At 36.5% G+C, this 15,609-nt stretch overlaps 1 protein-coding gene across 2 annotated transcripts in view; it reads right to left on the bottom strand.

The window, feature by feature from the left end:
• CDKL5 (cyclin dependent kinase like 5) overlaps positions 1 to 15,609 on the bottom strand; it is a 127,484-nt gene that overhangs the window by 50,827 nt on the left and 61,048 nt on the right. For both annotated transcript variants that reach the window (XM_066545402.1, XM_066545403.1), the window contains exon 4: positions 661 to 706. In XM_066545402.1, coding sequence (XP_066401499.1) covers positions 661 to 706 — 46 coding nt within the window. The remainder of the gene's footprint in view (positions 1 to 660; positions 707 to 15,609) is intronic.

Below are 15,609 nucleotides of genomic sequence, written 5' to 3'. Positions count from 1 at the left end.
GAGCACTCAGAGTAATTTCTGTGTGTCCTGCCTTCCCTCTTTGCCAGCAACACTAATCCTTGCAGAAATTGGCTCTTCCTCCCTCTCAGCAAACTCAGAAATGCTGCAGAGTACCCAGGGTCTGCTGTGAAGGGGCAAAGAGCAAGTTCCTGAGGAGACTGAAGCCCACTGAAGTGAGGACAGAGCTGCTGCCTCACACCCAGCTCCCTCCATGGATCCTTGAGAGCTCCCAGATTTATCCTCCTGTGACTGAACTTCTTTCAGTCTCCTCCATTTACAACTTCAAGTTGCCCTGATATTTAGATCCCCTCTCACAGATGAAGGGTGATAAAGCCTAAGGACTCTGCAAGTCACTATTACAAGAGGACTTTTTACATTTTTTGGTCACATCCAATCTCCAAATGGTGCATCTTACTACCATGTACAACACCACAATCTCATCCATATTAAGACAGATGCATCAAATGTAGTTATCTAATTAGAGTGTATAATGCAGTCTCTAGGAAGGTATGAAAGATCAAGTGCCTTGCATATTTACAGAGCTAATAAATCATTATCTTTTTAAAATAATATCTTGTTATATGAGACTTTTCATTTTAACTAAATAGATATTAACAATGTAGTTACTGACATTAAAGATCATGCAGCAGAAAAGATTACCTTCACTGTCTTTGAATTTCTTGATAGCCACAATTTCATGTGTCTCCTGTAAAATAAAAGCAAAGAAATGGAAATGAGCAAGACTTTTTGTGCATTTTCTCTTGCCTTTTTTTCCCCTGAGCATCAGAGGAAGAAAAAAAGAAGCATCCAAAAGGAATTTCACAATGCAAAAGTATTAATTGAAAATCTGGGAAATACCTCAGTGATCAGGCCAAGTGGAATACAAATGCACACACAGCAGATATGTCACAATTAGGATCCCCAGGACCAAAGCAATAGAGTTAAATGCCAGAAGTTCATATTTACACATCTTGTAATATATAACAGAGAAATATTCAGAATTGCTTTTCCTGTGACTTTTGTTTTTTAGTTATTCTGAAGCTCTAGCAATCTTTTATTATTATAATAAAAGATTGTATATAATATATATACAATATATATATATGTATATATAATAATAAAAGATTATTATTATAATCTTTTATTATCTAACCACAGTATGAATATGGGTGCTTATCTTTATGAAGTGAACTGAAAATACTGTGCCAGTATAAAGCTTATAGCTAGACCTGTGATTTTGGCTGCCAAAAGTTTTTGGGCTTCAAAGTTCAAACATCCACAAAAAATACAGCATTAGGAAAGTAGCTTCTCTGTGCCTCCTTTTAAAAATTTGTCATCTTAAGGGAAATCTATCCAAAATGGGCATCAGTAATTGCATGTGGCAGTGTTCAACCATGCTTATTGAACAGTCATAAGGGATAACTTCCTGATGTCCACCTGCCTTTGCATTCCTCTAGCATTCTCTACTCACTAAAACATTTTTCTGTTTAAGTTTCTCTCTTGTGTGAGCAGGAATGCATTTAGCACATGGACAAAAGGTAGCCTAGTTCAGGTCTGTTCATACAACGATGTAGACACTGAACTTTAGCAGCAGGACATGGAAGAAACATTAAAAGTGGAGGAAACATTAAAAGTCACAGGGTAAGGGCTTGTGAGCAGACAGGCAGGAGTACCTGAGTACTTGATGAGCTAGATCTACCTTACACACCTTTACCAAAAATCACAGTTTAAAAAAGAAAAAAACAGCAACATCCCACTATTTATAGCATACAAAGGCCAGACTAGAGGACAGCAATAAAAATGAAGCCATTCTAGAATACTTGAAGACATGTGCATAACCAGTTTTTAAGTAACACAAACATTTACTCCATTTTTCATTTCAAATCATTGTAACACATGGAACTGTAAAATACCTGATCCCAATTAAAATAAAAGCACATGGAAAGAATGGTCTGAAATAAGCTGAAAGACTTATTTCACTAATTATATTTCTACCACTGAGTTATAGTATTGTTATATTTATTAATTCTAATTCCAGCAATCATAGTAAGAGTTACTAGAAGTATGAAGGAATATTAAGAGGGTGAGTAAATTTAGTTTATTTTACTTCTGGTATCTACTGCTAGGTGGTCTGACTAATTAAGCCACTGAAAGATTTTTCAGACAAGGAACACTGCAATTGCCCTAAAAAGCCTCTGCTGACTGTATTATGCCTATGTTTAGGCAGCCTGCATACACCGCTTTGCAGATGAACTGAATTTATCTATTAGTATTACATGTCTACTTCCCATGAGGTAAAAGAAAAATTTCTAGATGTTTCAGCTACCACAAAAAGGCTGTGTTTTTATTGTCAAAGTAATAGCTAAGTACACTGAAAGAAATACAGGAGTTGAAACATGTATCTTCACATAGACAGCAATTCTGATTCATTCAAGAAAACTAGTCCACATGGCTTCTCTGCTATATCCTGATTACATGGAATGTGATTACTTTGGAAATTAAGTTTTAAAAGCTCTTGGGTCAAGGTCTTTCAAAGACTTGGGTAAGATATGCTATCAAACATTCTGGAGGATTCTAACTACTTACAGTACTTTAGGCATGAGTGGTTCTAGGAACAAAAAGAACAGAACGACCTCAATAACAGGGATGAAAAGGTTACCCAAACAGTTAAAAAAAAAATCTAACATTTAAGAAATTTTCATTTACAAATCTTTGTGACTTCTATTATTTCATTAAACCAGTGAAATGATTATTAATGGTGTCACAAGCAATTAAGAAGTTATAAATGACACTTTCCCTGTCTTTTAAAAAAACCCAACAAATAATATTTAAATAACCTGAAGGGAAACAGCAGCAAAATGAGACTAGACAATAGGTGCTTTAAGGAGCTACCCTAGTAACATTATGTTCCATCTTAGCAAGAACATTCTTGTCTAGGTTTCTTGGAGAGTATCATCCTATGTAAATTATATTCTCTAGGAATGTGCTACTGGTGAAGCAGTCAAGCCAAGGCTAAAATGGATACAAGGACACTGAAGATTACTATCCATAGATTTTTGAATACATTGCACCTGCTTGACAAAAAGTCTGTAACTTCCCTATGATGCAGAACACCTCCAGAAGAGCTGGGGTGCTCCATCTGACAGCACAGAAAATTGCAGCCAAGTGCACATTTCTCAGTTCTTGCTCATGTGCTTTAAAACAACTAAATGGTTTATATGAAGTGACATAAAAAACAGGCACCCCTCATAATTTTAAATTAGTTTCAAATGAAAGAACCCATCTGAAATGCCCTGTTCCTCTATTTCCATTACTCCTGCTAATTTTGAACTAGATGTCTGGTTTCCACCAAATTTTAAAAAAGAAATGCAAGAAATAAAAAGAGGAAATTTCAAAAAAATTGTCTGAAATTTGTCATCTATAAACAGAATATCCTTCCTTGGGGAAAGGAACCAGCAAGAACTCAGTCTCCTGTACCCTGTATGATGTTGCAGGTCAGCAGCATATGTAGACTGTGCAACAGATTCAGCTATTGCACATAATTTTCCTTAACATAAGCTAATACAGAATTGAAAACATGGAATAAATTTTGTGTATGGATGAATACAGAAGGCATATAATAGAGGTGGCAAAAATACCCTTCCTGGATTAGGAGAGACATGCTGGTCAGACACAGGCCAAACCTGTTTGTATTCAAACAAATACTGACAGGCACTTGGTGCAAAGTAAACAGACACCACATTGCTGAGCCCTGAGAAGATGGACAGAACAGGGGATACAAAGAAAAACAGATGAATGAAGAGGAAGCAAGAAATTCAATAGTGATAATTCAGACTTCTGGGCAAATCTGAAAGGTTCTTTACAGATTGAATTTAGACTTTGTTACTTAAACATCTACTTACAGGACATTTTGGAGATCTGAGCTCTTTTGTGGAACTGGTTTTCTGCTCTTCAAAAACAGGCTAAATTGGAATTCTCCAAAATAGAATTGTCATTCACTAAAATGTATTTTTTTGCATTTCAAGGGGTGTTCTTTCAAGACTGTACTATGAAACAGAATACTACTGAAAACAACATTCAGCCTGAAACCTACTTATACAATAGCTGAGTATCAAACTCCTAGTGTGAAAATTGTCATTGCCAATTCAATGTATCACCTAGGTAGATAAGCTGATACTAGTTGATTCCATGTTTGATTTCAATGAATCCCAGGAAAGAAAAAACCTCATATAATCCTTTCTGATCTTTACTACTTACTACTACCAGTTTATATCATGAAGTAGGAAAGTTTGAGTTTGCTTAGCTGTAATTTTGCTTCACTCAGCTACATCTATGACTAAGGACCTCATTACCATGTTCTAATAAAAAAATATGGCCCCAATATTTGAGTTTACAACAACAGCAAAATTGCAAACACAGAAGTCAAATCTCTCTTAACACTGGAATTACCTCTGATTATTGAGCATGTATATTATAAACATGCTGTGTTATAAAACTATAGGAAGAGCAGTTTTAAATTTAAACATACAACAAGAGATTAATATTATTGAAAAGACTATGTAAAAGTTATGGATGTACAGAAACTGGTTATTCAGGCTACATGATTACATGTGTCTAAAATGGGGCAAAATATGTCTCTTCATGTACAAACCTGCAAATGTCTTTTAATGAGGCTAAGACAAAAATTTCTGTTCAAATTTCTTCACATATAAATATAGTAATAGAGAGGAGGAAGGAGATACCTGCTCATGGGAAAAGGGTACCTCCAGCCCTAGAGGGAGGAATCACTTCATATAAAGGTTCAGTCCTTTCCTATACCTCAAAATATCGGTGGGAATTGCCTCTGGAGAAAGGACATGCCTTACTCTCTGCCCCTTTAACCCCAGAGGAGAGCATGGCTATGAGAGCTGAGCATTTTCACTGCTGCGCTCCTTGCCACCCACAAGTTTCTCTCTGAGCTCTCCTCAAAAGATTGTCATAGCTGGTGTTTCCTGTCATCACTATCAAACTAGAAGAGTTCCTAATTCAAAACCATTTAATTTTATCTCATTTAAAGACCAGAGGTCCCCTATTTTTCCACTGTCTCTACAAAATTTATGACAGAAATCACTTTTATTATATGTAATTATATACAGCACAAGACACAAGTGTCAGAACAGCAGAGTAATGTATCTCTGTTGTTTTCTTGAAAGATCCTTGATGGGAGTACTCAAGGAAAAAGATGCTGCTTAGCATAAATCAAGATCTTAGAACTACAACCATTATTGTCTGGAAAGAGAAAGCATATCCTATTCTTGAAAATGTCATGTTACAAAAAGAAATCTCTTTAAATGTTTGTCCTTATTTTATTTTAAAGTTTCTGTTAGGACTTTTCTTCCTTTCTCTTTTGCAAATCATGGAAAATCTGATACACAGCACAGGTACACAACAAGATTGTTGAAAAACAGGCAAGACTCCGACCTTCTGAAAGTTACATTGTTCACCTCTAATTTTACTGCCTCACCCTCTATGAGTACAAGAATTTCTCAAGCATGGATTCTTTAAGCAACTGAAAGAACAAATGTTTATAGATATCAACAAATGTGAGCAGAGATAGCAGCAGTCAATGCTGAGCACATCCCATGCACAAGCAGCACATTGCTGCCTTTACTCAGGTGGTGCTGCTCCAGCCCTATTTAGTACATCACATCAGGATTTTACACTGATCTACTAAGTGAAACAATAAAATATGATATGGCAAGTTCTGTGGTTGGCTCATCATTTCCATCTGTACAAGTATGAGGCTGTTTAGGCCCAAACTCAACTTCTGTTAGGAAAAGTTAAATCAATCATATTCTCTAATCACAGAGAGTATTCACATGTCAGAAAAATTATTTAGAAGTGAGCAACAACCTGGTTTGAGCCTCACTGATCAATTATCACATTTGTACAATTTAGTTTGCCACAACAAAGACACAAATTTTTTAAAAAATCAACAAAATTCAGCCAAACATATCCAATGGCTAATGTCTTTTCAAAGTAGTACAATTTTATTCTGATTTGCATAAACATTGCATAATATGTTCTACAACATTAAAGTATTTAGAACAGATTTTTCAATAATCTTGATTTTGCAAAATCCCTGAACATTAAGCAGTCAGCCACAAGGTAACAAAATCCCAGAAAACCACTACAAGATGGTAGAGTATTTTTCATCAGTTGCTTAAAGTGAAGCTTAAAATAAAAAACAAACAACCAAATATTTTTTTCAAATTTACTCTCAAAACAGGAACATAAAATATTAGCATTTTAGTCAGATCAATGTATCATAAATGTGGCATTTGCAATTACAAAAGTTTTTAAACTAAGCCAGGAAATCAATGTTCTGAGAGGTCACAGACATCATTACCTGCAATTATGCCAGGCCCTTAAGTCACTGCCCAGACACTGTCCTGACTCCATCTCCATTCTGCCTTACACCACCACCACCTTCCTGCTGTCTCAACACTTTTGCTGGCAATTACTTTAAAAATCTAGTGGAGTACATTAAAATATTCTCTAGAGAGAAAGATGTGCCAGATGATGCAATTTCTTTTTTCAAACAGTTTGGCAATATAAAGTCACAACATACTGTGTCTTCTTCTACACATAAAAAACTTTAGAGAACTTCCCTCAAGAGATGCTTCACTGTTTCACCCTTCTATTTCTCCCTTGAGAAAATTGCAATTCTTCTGTTTATCAGCTAAAACCCTCACACTTGGTTTATCTAAGCAATACAACTCTTAGCATAGGAGAATTTTCAGGAAATTACTTTCTAATCTAAAAGTCCTATTTATTTTTAGGAAGAGACAGAGTCTTCCATAAATAATGACAGAACAGTATGTCTGAGTTATCACAATGCCTTTATTTACTGGAAAATTGCTTAGAATTTTTCCAACACATATATGTTAGAGTTTACTTGAGAAGAAGCACCTAGAGTGAATCACCACAAATCAATTTTTTATCTCTTGAAAGCAGAATGTTATTTCCTAACCATCTAAGTGCAGGGGAAGACTCCTAATGGAACAAAGAGTTCTATATTTGATGTGCTACTTTAGGGAAGATGGTCACACTGTCTCCTCAGAGGAGAAGAAGAACAACAGGACTGGGGAAAGCTTAAACCACTCTGAAAGATTTTCAAGGGGAGCTGCCATATAAGCTCAGCTATTCCACTGGGGAAAGAAGCACAAGAAAAGGCCAGAACCTTGAGCTACAAGTTTGGCAGGAAATTACCAGTAAGTGCAGGTAATGATGGAAAGAGACTTTAAAAAAAAAATCATGCAGATTGAAACAGTTTCTCTGATTTCTTTATCTATGTCCTTCAGAAAAACTTGCAACAACTTTACTGTTTGTTCAGATGTCACGAGCAAAATGCTTGCATTACCAACCTTACTTATTTGTTTTAAATCAAGTGTTTAAATCAACCTAGTATAAGGGAGTCATAAACAGCAGGCTTTTCTCATCCATTTATCAGATGAATCCACAAGCCAAAGGAGTGTCCCATCTGTGTCCATGGACTCCCAGACTGGGGCTCCAGCCCCAGGGGCAGGCTCAGGTGCCAATGATGCTGCTGCCAGGGGCTCTCCAGACTGCAGGAAGGTTACAGGCTCACAGGACAGACAGCTGGGGCTGAAGGCACTTCTGCTGATTTTGAATGCCTCCATTTCCAGGGATATTCTCAATAGCCTTCAAGGCATTCAAAAGCCACCAGGATGAGATCTGGAGCAACGTGCTGGAGCTGACTCTGATTTGAGCAGTTGTGAAGAGGCACACCTGAATCCTAAGGAGTGCACTACAAAGCATGCATTTTACATTCTTCAAGAACTTGCAGTCTACTAATTTAGGGTGTACATACTACCCTGAAAAGAACACTTGAAAGGAAGTGAACCCACTCAGTATTTTCTACCAGCTATTGGGCTGATGATAGTGGTTAGCATCAGAACTTCCATTTTTCCTAGTGGATTTTTCATATTCATTCACAATTTTCTCCAAGCAAGAAAGTAAATATGCATCTCCAAAGAATGTGTACAATAATGTAATGAAAAGGATTTGGAATAAAAAACAGCTTTAAACACTATAAATGTAGCTATTCTAGCTTTTCATGATAAACTAGTACTATTTTAGCAATTTTTAAAAATAATCTGTGTTTCATTTCATTCTGTTGTAGCACTAATCCATATAATTTGACAGTATTGTTTAATCCAAACCATGGATGTAAAACAGAAACCAAATTCAGTACATGTCTATAAAATTCTTGCAATGCAGAAATGTCAGTAATAGTAATTTCAGTTTCAAACCTCAGTCTTCTTCCAGTTCTATTTGCTCGGGGTTTTTTTTTTTTTTTGTCTGTTAACACTGGAAATTGTGAAAATGAAAGCTATTTATAAATAGCATAATACTGCATTGACAGATACCAGCATTATTTAATTACTTTTTATAGCATAATCTTGACACTTGTAATACAAGTGATAGCAAAGCAGAAAATGCAGCAAGGCAAACTGTACTACCTTCATGGCTTCCTTTAAGATATCACTGACTCCACAGATTCAGAGGTCAACAAGACATTTATAATTACACTGTATTTCCTAATTTTTTTTTTTTCTTATTATAATGCAATGCTCCTTTCCTGGGCACCTTGTAAATCAAGAGTAGATAGAACTTATTAGAAAATAGTTACTTTGGTTGGTTGGTTATTAAAAAAATATATCATTGCCAGAGTCCTCAGTGTTGATATCCTAAGTCTCAGAGTCAAAATAGTTTCAGCATGACTGGCTGAAATTCTGAAGTTTATCACATCTCAAGCTTTAGTTTTGAAATCTTTATTTCTGTAGTGGATACAATTTAGTTTTTATCTGGTACTTACACATTTAAAATTTTTGGGCTTGTCTTTTTTCTCATCAACAATCTAACAGGCATTTTCTTTAAACTGTAAAACAAGACCTACTGTGAACCAAAGGAAAACTTGTCAAGCAGGCTCCTGAGGCTGAAACTCTTCAGATGAAATTCAGTTTCAGATTAAGACATCCATACTCAGATCTTTGTATGTGAGTTGTGTGTTCAAACTTCTAAGAGCTCTACATTGATCAGTCACTCCAGTGATGATTCAGTAGCCTAAACATGGGCATCTAGAAACATTTAAGATTGCTGAGGTATCTACAACACCTACATGGGAACATCAGAGAGGCCTTTTAGAGCTGCCTCCCTTGAAATCTCTCCACCTATCAGTTTTTTGAATACTCTCTATTCAAGGTCTGTACTTTCTAACATTTTCTCCTCAATGTACTCATGGTCTTGAGCTCCACTATTATGCAAACACTGCAGCCAATTATTCTAATAATCTGACTGGTCTTTCCATCACCTGCATCAAGAAATTTCCCTGATATCCTCCAGAAATCTTAGGGAATGCTTACATCCCACCACACTGCCTGTCCAGGAAATTCCAGGGAAGTTAAAGTCACCCCTGAAAACAAGGTCAGAGTTCCCCCCTGAAAAACAAGTGTTTCAGAAACATCATCAGCTGCATAAAAAAGGCTTTGCCCATTTTTTCACTTTGATCAGGTGGTTTACAGCAAAGAACCAAAATAATGCCACAGTTTCTGGTGTCACCTCTAGCTCTGAACCACAGGGTATCAACCACAGTATCATCCATCTACTATGACCCACTCTTCCCTTAAGAGTGGGCCATCACACCATCCCAGAAAATACCACCATACATCTGAGACACTCTTCCCCACAAAGGGAAACTTCATTCCCCTTTCTTTTTAGCCCATCTTTTCTGAAATGTCTGTACTCATCCATCCATCCATCATAAAGTACTACTATTAATTCTATGTTAACAATTTTTACATACCAACTAAATTTTTGTTTTAGTGTGCAAGCTACAACAGGATTTCTCAAACTTGGATAACTCAGCTTAACACTAGCTTAGAAAAAAATTGGCTCTCAGTGCTGAAAGAAAAACACCTAAACATAGCAGCAGCTACTGTCATTTCCATGCTGCACAAGGAGAAACAAGGTTTGCCCTAACTTTAACACCTCTCAAGCGCAAATGGCAGCAACAACTCCTCTGTATTCTGCAGTGGGCTTTAAAGAACCAGAGGTGGCAATTGCCTATTCAGATACCAAGCAGCCATTCCAGATCTGTTCTGGAGCAAAAGCAAGAGCCAGGGTTGAGGTTATTTTTGGTTTTAACATATTAATTAGTTAGTAATGGTAAGCACTCCACATCTGGGGGAAAGCCTGAGATACAATGGTCTTCCTGTCCAGAATTCAACTTTTATGTTTAGTGCCTCCAATTAAAGTAAAATAAAATAAAATAAAGTTTTAAACTGAAAACTTTTCCTCCTCACATTTTGGGCACACAAATTAGTGTAACACTAATTCTTCGTGCAATTTGGTATGTAAAAGGTGTTACCTAATGTAACCATCACTGTTGGTGTTTTGGTGTCAGCTCATTGTTAGGTTTGGCTATGGAACATTTAATAGATGTCTGCATTAACCCTAGGAATCTGTCATTCCCTTTCACTTATTCCAGATCGTTAATGAGAATATTTTTTGTGTTGTTCTCCAGGGAATGATAAATTTGAATAGGAAATGCCACTTGTATTTTCAAGCTTCAGTTCACATTAGACAACAGTATTACAGAAAGAAAACAATACCCTCCTCTGCCTGTAATGATTTTGTGGCATTTACAAGACATCTTTTTGCTCTCTCGGTCTTTTTCATCAAGAAATATTTTTGTTGACATTATGCTCATACCATAGCAAATTAAATTTTAGAAGTTTTTTCCAATCTGTATATTGATGGGTAATTAAGTGGAGACCCTGATTTCTTCTCAAAGTTTCTACATTCAGGTTTGCAGAGGAAAAAAAGACAGTGCACTCTCTGGAAAATGAGAGAGAAATTCTTGCCTTTTAAAGAAAATTGCAGTTTTTCTCTGTGCAGCATCTAAAAACACATTCCTTTTAGAGATTTTCTCTTCTTCATAGAAAGCATTAAGATTAAAATTTATTCTAAACTGCTAAAAGAAAGACAGCAGGCAAAATTCATATAACTCAAACACCCCCTGATCATTGCTGCAAAGGTCAGAGGAACAGGAGGGTTGCCTCTATACAAGATGCATGATAATTTAGCTAACTTGAGAAGCCAACCATACATGTGGAAATTAAGGAATCTGCAGGAAGATTTCTGCTACTACTAACAGATGAAGAAGAAATGGCAGCTAAGTTTTCATAAAAATAGCATTTTCTGCAGATGAAATTTCAACTTAGGAGCTAAATCAAGAAAGAGAGTTTGTGGACTTATTTCAGACAGTTTCTTCAGCATCTGAAAAGGTGTGGCCAGATCAGTATATCTTCCTTTATATTTCAATAAGGAGGAAAAAAGCCTAAACATCACAGAAATTCTTGGAAGACTAAAAAAAGCTCTTCTAGCAAAAACTGCCCCTACCAGTAAGACTAACATGTTGCCCTTTTACATCTTACACACAACACATGTACTCTTGAGCCAGGAGAAAAAAAAAGATAACCACACAGAATTTAGGTTCACTGTGAAAGTTTGCCCAAGCATGACAAAAAAAATACTTCTTGGAAAAAGGGGAAGGAAAAGTGTCATGATCTCACTGAGTTTATTATCACAAACACTGGAAACACTATGTGGGGAGAGAGGATAAAAAAGTGCAGAGTGAAGAGCTAAGGGCCAGGGAATACATGGGCTAAAGAAACTGAGAAAAGAAGGCAGACAAATGCAGCCTGAGAACAGATTGGAAAAGAGAACTGGGGTAAGGCACCTCGACTGAGAAGTTAGTGCTAAAACCAGCATAACAAATAAATGAATCTGTGAACATTAAAATTTTAGTGGAACCCAATTTAACTGAAAGCAGAGGAACGGTGAGAATTCAGAAATAGCTGCAAACCCACTAAAAGCACAGATGAGTCTCATTCCACAGTGTTCTGGTATGCATGGGGGATGAAGGCAACAGGTTACTAGCTATGCCATCTCAAATAGTAGAAGCTGACAGCTGTGTGACAACTGCGTGGGTATCCATATGGTGTTCCATGATGAATTTTGTATTTGAGAAGTCTAGAAAATTATGGGGAAAAAAAAAAAAGTAAGTTTATCACAGTATATATAAGCAAGGCAGCATTTGAGGGGAAAAGGCAGCATTATTTCATTAGAAATACTGGTGTATGCAAAAGAAACTGAAGCCCTTCTCCAGGTCTAAAATAGAAACAGCAGCCTCCAAGGCTAAATTAAACTGAGAACAATTATATTCTGTGTTTTAAAAGACTCAATGAATCTACATAAAAGGCCAGATATTTCCTAAGGTAGAGCCGATCTCATTTAGCTTTAGCCAGCTAAGAGTTAGATACTCTGTGTGAACTGTCAAGGCTAGGAAAGTTAGTAAAAGCAGGGCAGGGAGAGAAGATCTGGCCAGAAGGTTACTGGTTTTAATTATTTCCAGATGGTAAGAGCTGCTTTTCAGATTTTGGACTCTCTCAACTTATATAAACGAGGGAGATGGGTTATGCAAGACCTAAGCACTGAAACAGTGGGTGAGATTAATTCCACCCAAGTTACTTAACTTTGCAGCCCTTCTGTCTGTATATTTTATTTTTGCATGCACAAACTTACATGCATGCACATGTTTTTAAGGTACATTTCCAAATCTTATCAAGACTAGTAACCTCAGGGATATTACTTTCTCTGGATCATTATTTTTTGAGTTGCATTGCTACATTAAGATCATCACAGTTCATTGGATTGTACTTGTAATTAACATGCTGGAAACACAAAGTATTCCAAACTGTGCTACTGAAGTAAGAACATCTCCATTGCCAACGTAACTGCAGCGTCAATTCTCACATCCCACAAAGCAATCTGGCATAACTAGCAGCAAGGCCAGAATTTCTGAAGCTCATCCTTCTTCTTTCACCTGCATATTAGAGAATAAAGTATATGTTCACTGGTGAGGATCTTCATGAAGCTAAAAATATCCCTGCTATGAGCTTTGCATTTCCTTTTCTGGTATAATTAAAGGTACTACCTGAGATCAATAAAACTTTAAATAACTTGCAAATAAGGCCCCATTACAAGCTTCCAGAAGAATGCTTTAGATCAGATCCTTGAGAGGACATTTAACTTGAGAGGTTTTCATAAGAAAATTCTGAATTTAGAATGTATGTTGTATATTGACCTCCTAGAGCCATACTTCTCTCAGTTCTAAGGCACTATACATATTCATTTAAAAAGAGGTGAAAGAAAAAATAACAATTCAAAAAGTTTGATGATTCTTTGTAGAGTAAAGGTTTTGAACCTTTTACTTCGCAAAATTTCTCATTAATGTTCAGTAACAGGACTCCTACTTCAGATTTGATTTAAGATGATGACAAAAATCCAAAAGCTAAACCTGTGCAAGTAAGCTTGGAGCTTCATTGCAGCACTTGGTCTAAACTAGATGCAGATATGGAAAACAAAGCTTCCCCAGAGGAAGGGTGCCTTCTGTCCTTTGTAAACTGATATAGTAGCAAGCCTTCTGGTGGTACAGAGAGTAAACAATAGTTCTAACAGCAGTTTGTTGACTAGCATTTGTGCTTGAATGTGCTAAATCTGACTTGGTTTCATCATAACATGATTCTGGGTGTGATTTCTTCTTTTTTTTTAAAAATACACAGCATTGCAGTATAAGATTATATAGCAATAGCTCTGGATATGTAGCAATAAACAAAAAAGTTAGCAAATGAGTAAATTGATTACTTCAAATTCAGTTGAAATCTTCATGGAAAAGAAAAAAAGAATTAGTCTCATCACACAGGTTTCATTTAGGTAGTACTGTTTGAATAGTCAATTACCACCACCTCTTCAAAAAATGAAAAGGTGGCCTTGAAGAACATTAGTTGTTAACCTATCCCAGTCTAAAAATCCAGATAAAAACCTCAAACAAATCCATAGATAAGAGATCCCTATTCCTAATTATTCCTTTACTTTTGTCTTTCCACATATTTGTTCTTTGCAAGAATAAACTATGCCCTCATAATTTGATTCCTAGCCAGATCTGTTCAGGAAGGGCATGTTCTTCCACTGAAAAATTCTAGTCTTATTGTTTACTGTAGATACAGAGCTATAAAACTAAACAGAGCTTTCATTTCCATTTTTCTTTTAATAGCTCAGAAGTGCTAAAAGATTGTCTTTGTTCACACAAACATATTTTGGAAAAAACACAAGACACTTTAGCAACAAAGATAAATTTTCAGAAAGTTCCTGAAACACAATCTTCAGATGAAGAGACAAGTGAAAGCTGAGAAAATATAATCACAAGACTTGGGCTGTGAAATTTTTATTCATATTTTTGTTAAAGCCTTGTACATGCCTGCTATATACTTTGATAAAAGAAGAGATTTATTGCCATTCATATTTTATACTGAGACACGAGTGTTCAGTTCTCCTTACATCCATAAAAATGAAACTTGCAACAGTGTGCTAACCAGTACATCCAAAAACCTTTGCAGAAGTTACAGAAGGAACAGGCTAGTAGCATTTTCTAAAACTGACCAGAAGAGACCACTCTGCTGTAACTCGTTAATTAAACAAATATGTGTGTATTAATTAAACAAATATGTGTGTGTATGTGTGTGCACACCTGTGCACAGCTCTGTACGTGTGCCCATGTGTAATGGGAAGGATGCTGGTAAAGGAACAGAAGCTCATCCACAACAATACATATGAAACATTATCCATTTCATTGAGAACCCTACTAAGCAGACACCAAGAATATTATAGACAGGCTGATCACCTTTGACTTGCTTCTCTGGCCTTGCCATCATCTAGACATTTACTCTGCATTCTCTTTTATGTTATCTGAGGAATATGGATGAAGGGGGCACTACACCCCAGAATTTCTGAGGAGAAATGCCACTCCCTCACTTTTCATTTTTTCTAAACCTGCTAGAGCCCATGGGATGGATGTTGTTTGGCCTAGGTTTAGCCTTTCTAAAAGACAATGGGGAAGCTCCTACTGATTCTCTTTTGCTCCCCAAATAATTCCTTAGCACTGCAACAACATTTCTAGCAGGAAGTAGGAACAGTAAGCAGTGGAACACAACAGTGGAAGCAGGAAGGACTTACAAAATTAGAACAGGTTCAAAGCCCAGGGTGCAAGTCCATCAGATACTATCCTGTATGTTTCTTAACACCATTCCTCACTAGCTGATGCTTTGAGGGAGAAAAAATGGTAGGCACCACTTGGATGAGTTTTTCACACTAACAGGCACAGAAAACTTGATCCTGTAGAAGCAGCAGCTAGTCAGCTCTGCTCTGCAGATGGCATTGCCTGCAACATATTTCTGTGCATAAACATGGCATTACTCTATCTCTGTTGGAAATGTTAATTGATTTCAAGAAGATAGCTTGCCTCCTGGTCAACATGCATACTGTCAAAAGAAGAGGTAGGTGGAACCAGTAAAGTTTTTTAAATCCTGCAGAATTTGATCTTTCCACATCTCAGTGCATTATCACACTTAAAAATATCACCTATCTCTGTCTACCTCAAAACCACATTTCTTTAAAAGCCCATCTATAACTTAAAGGAAAATC

The sequence above is a fragment of the Molothrus aeneus genome, chromosome 2 (genome assembly GCF_037042795.1).
Source record: "Molothrus aeneus isolate 106 chromosome 2, BPBGC_Maene_1.0, whole genome shotgun sequence".
In the NCBI taxonomy this organism is placed as follows: Eukaryota; Metazoa; Chordata; class Aves; order Passeriformes; family Icteridae; genus Molothrus; species Molothrus aeneus.
This window is presented reverse-complemented; position numbering and strand designations above follow the sequence as displayed.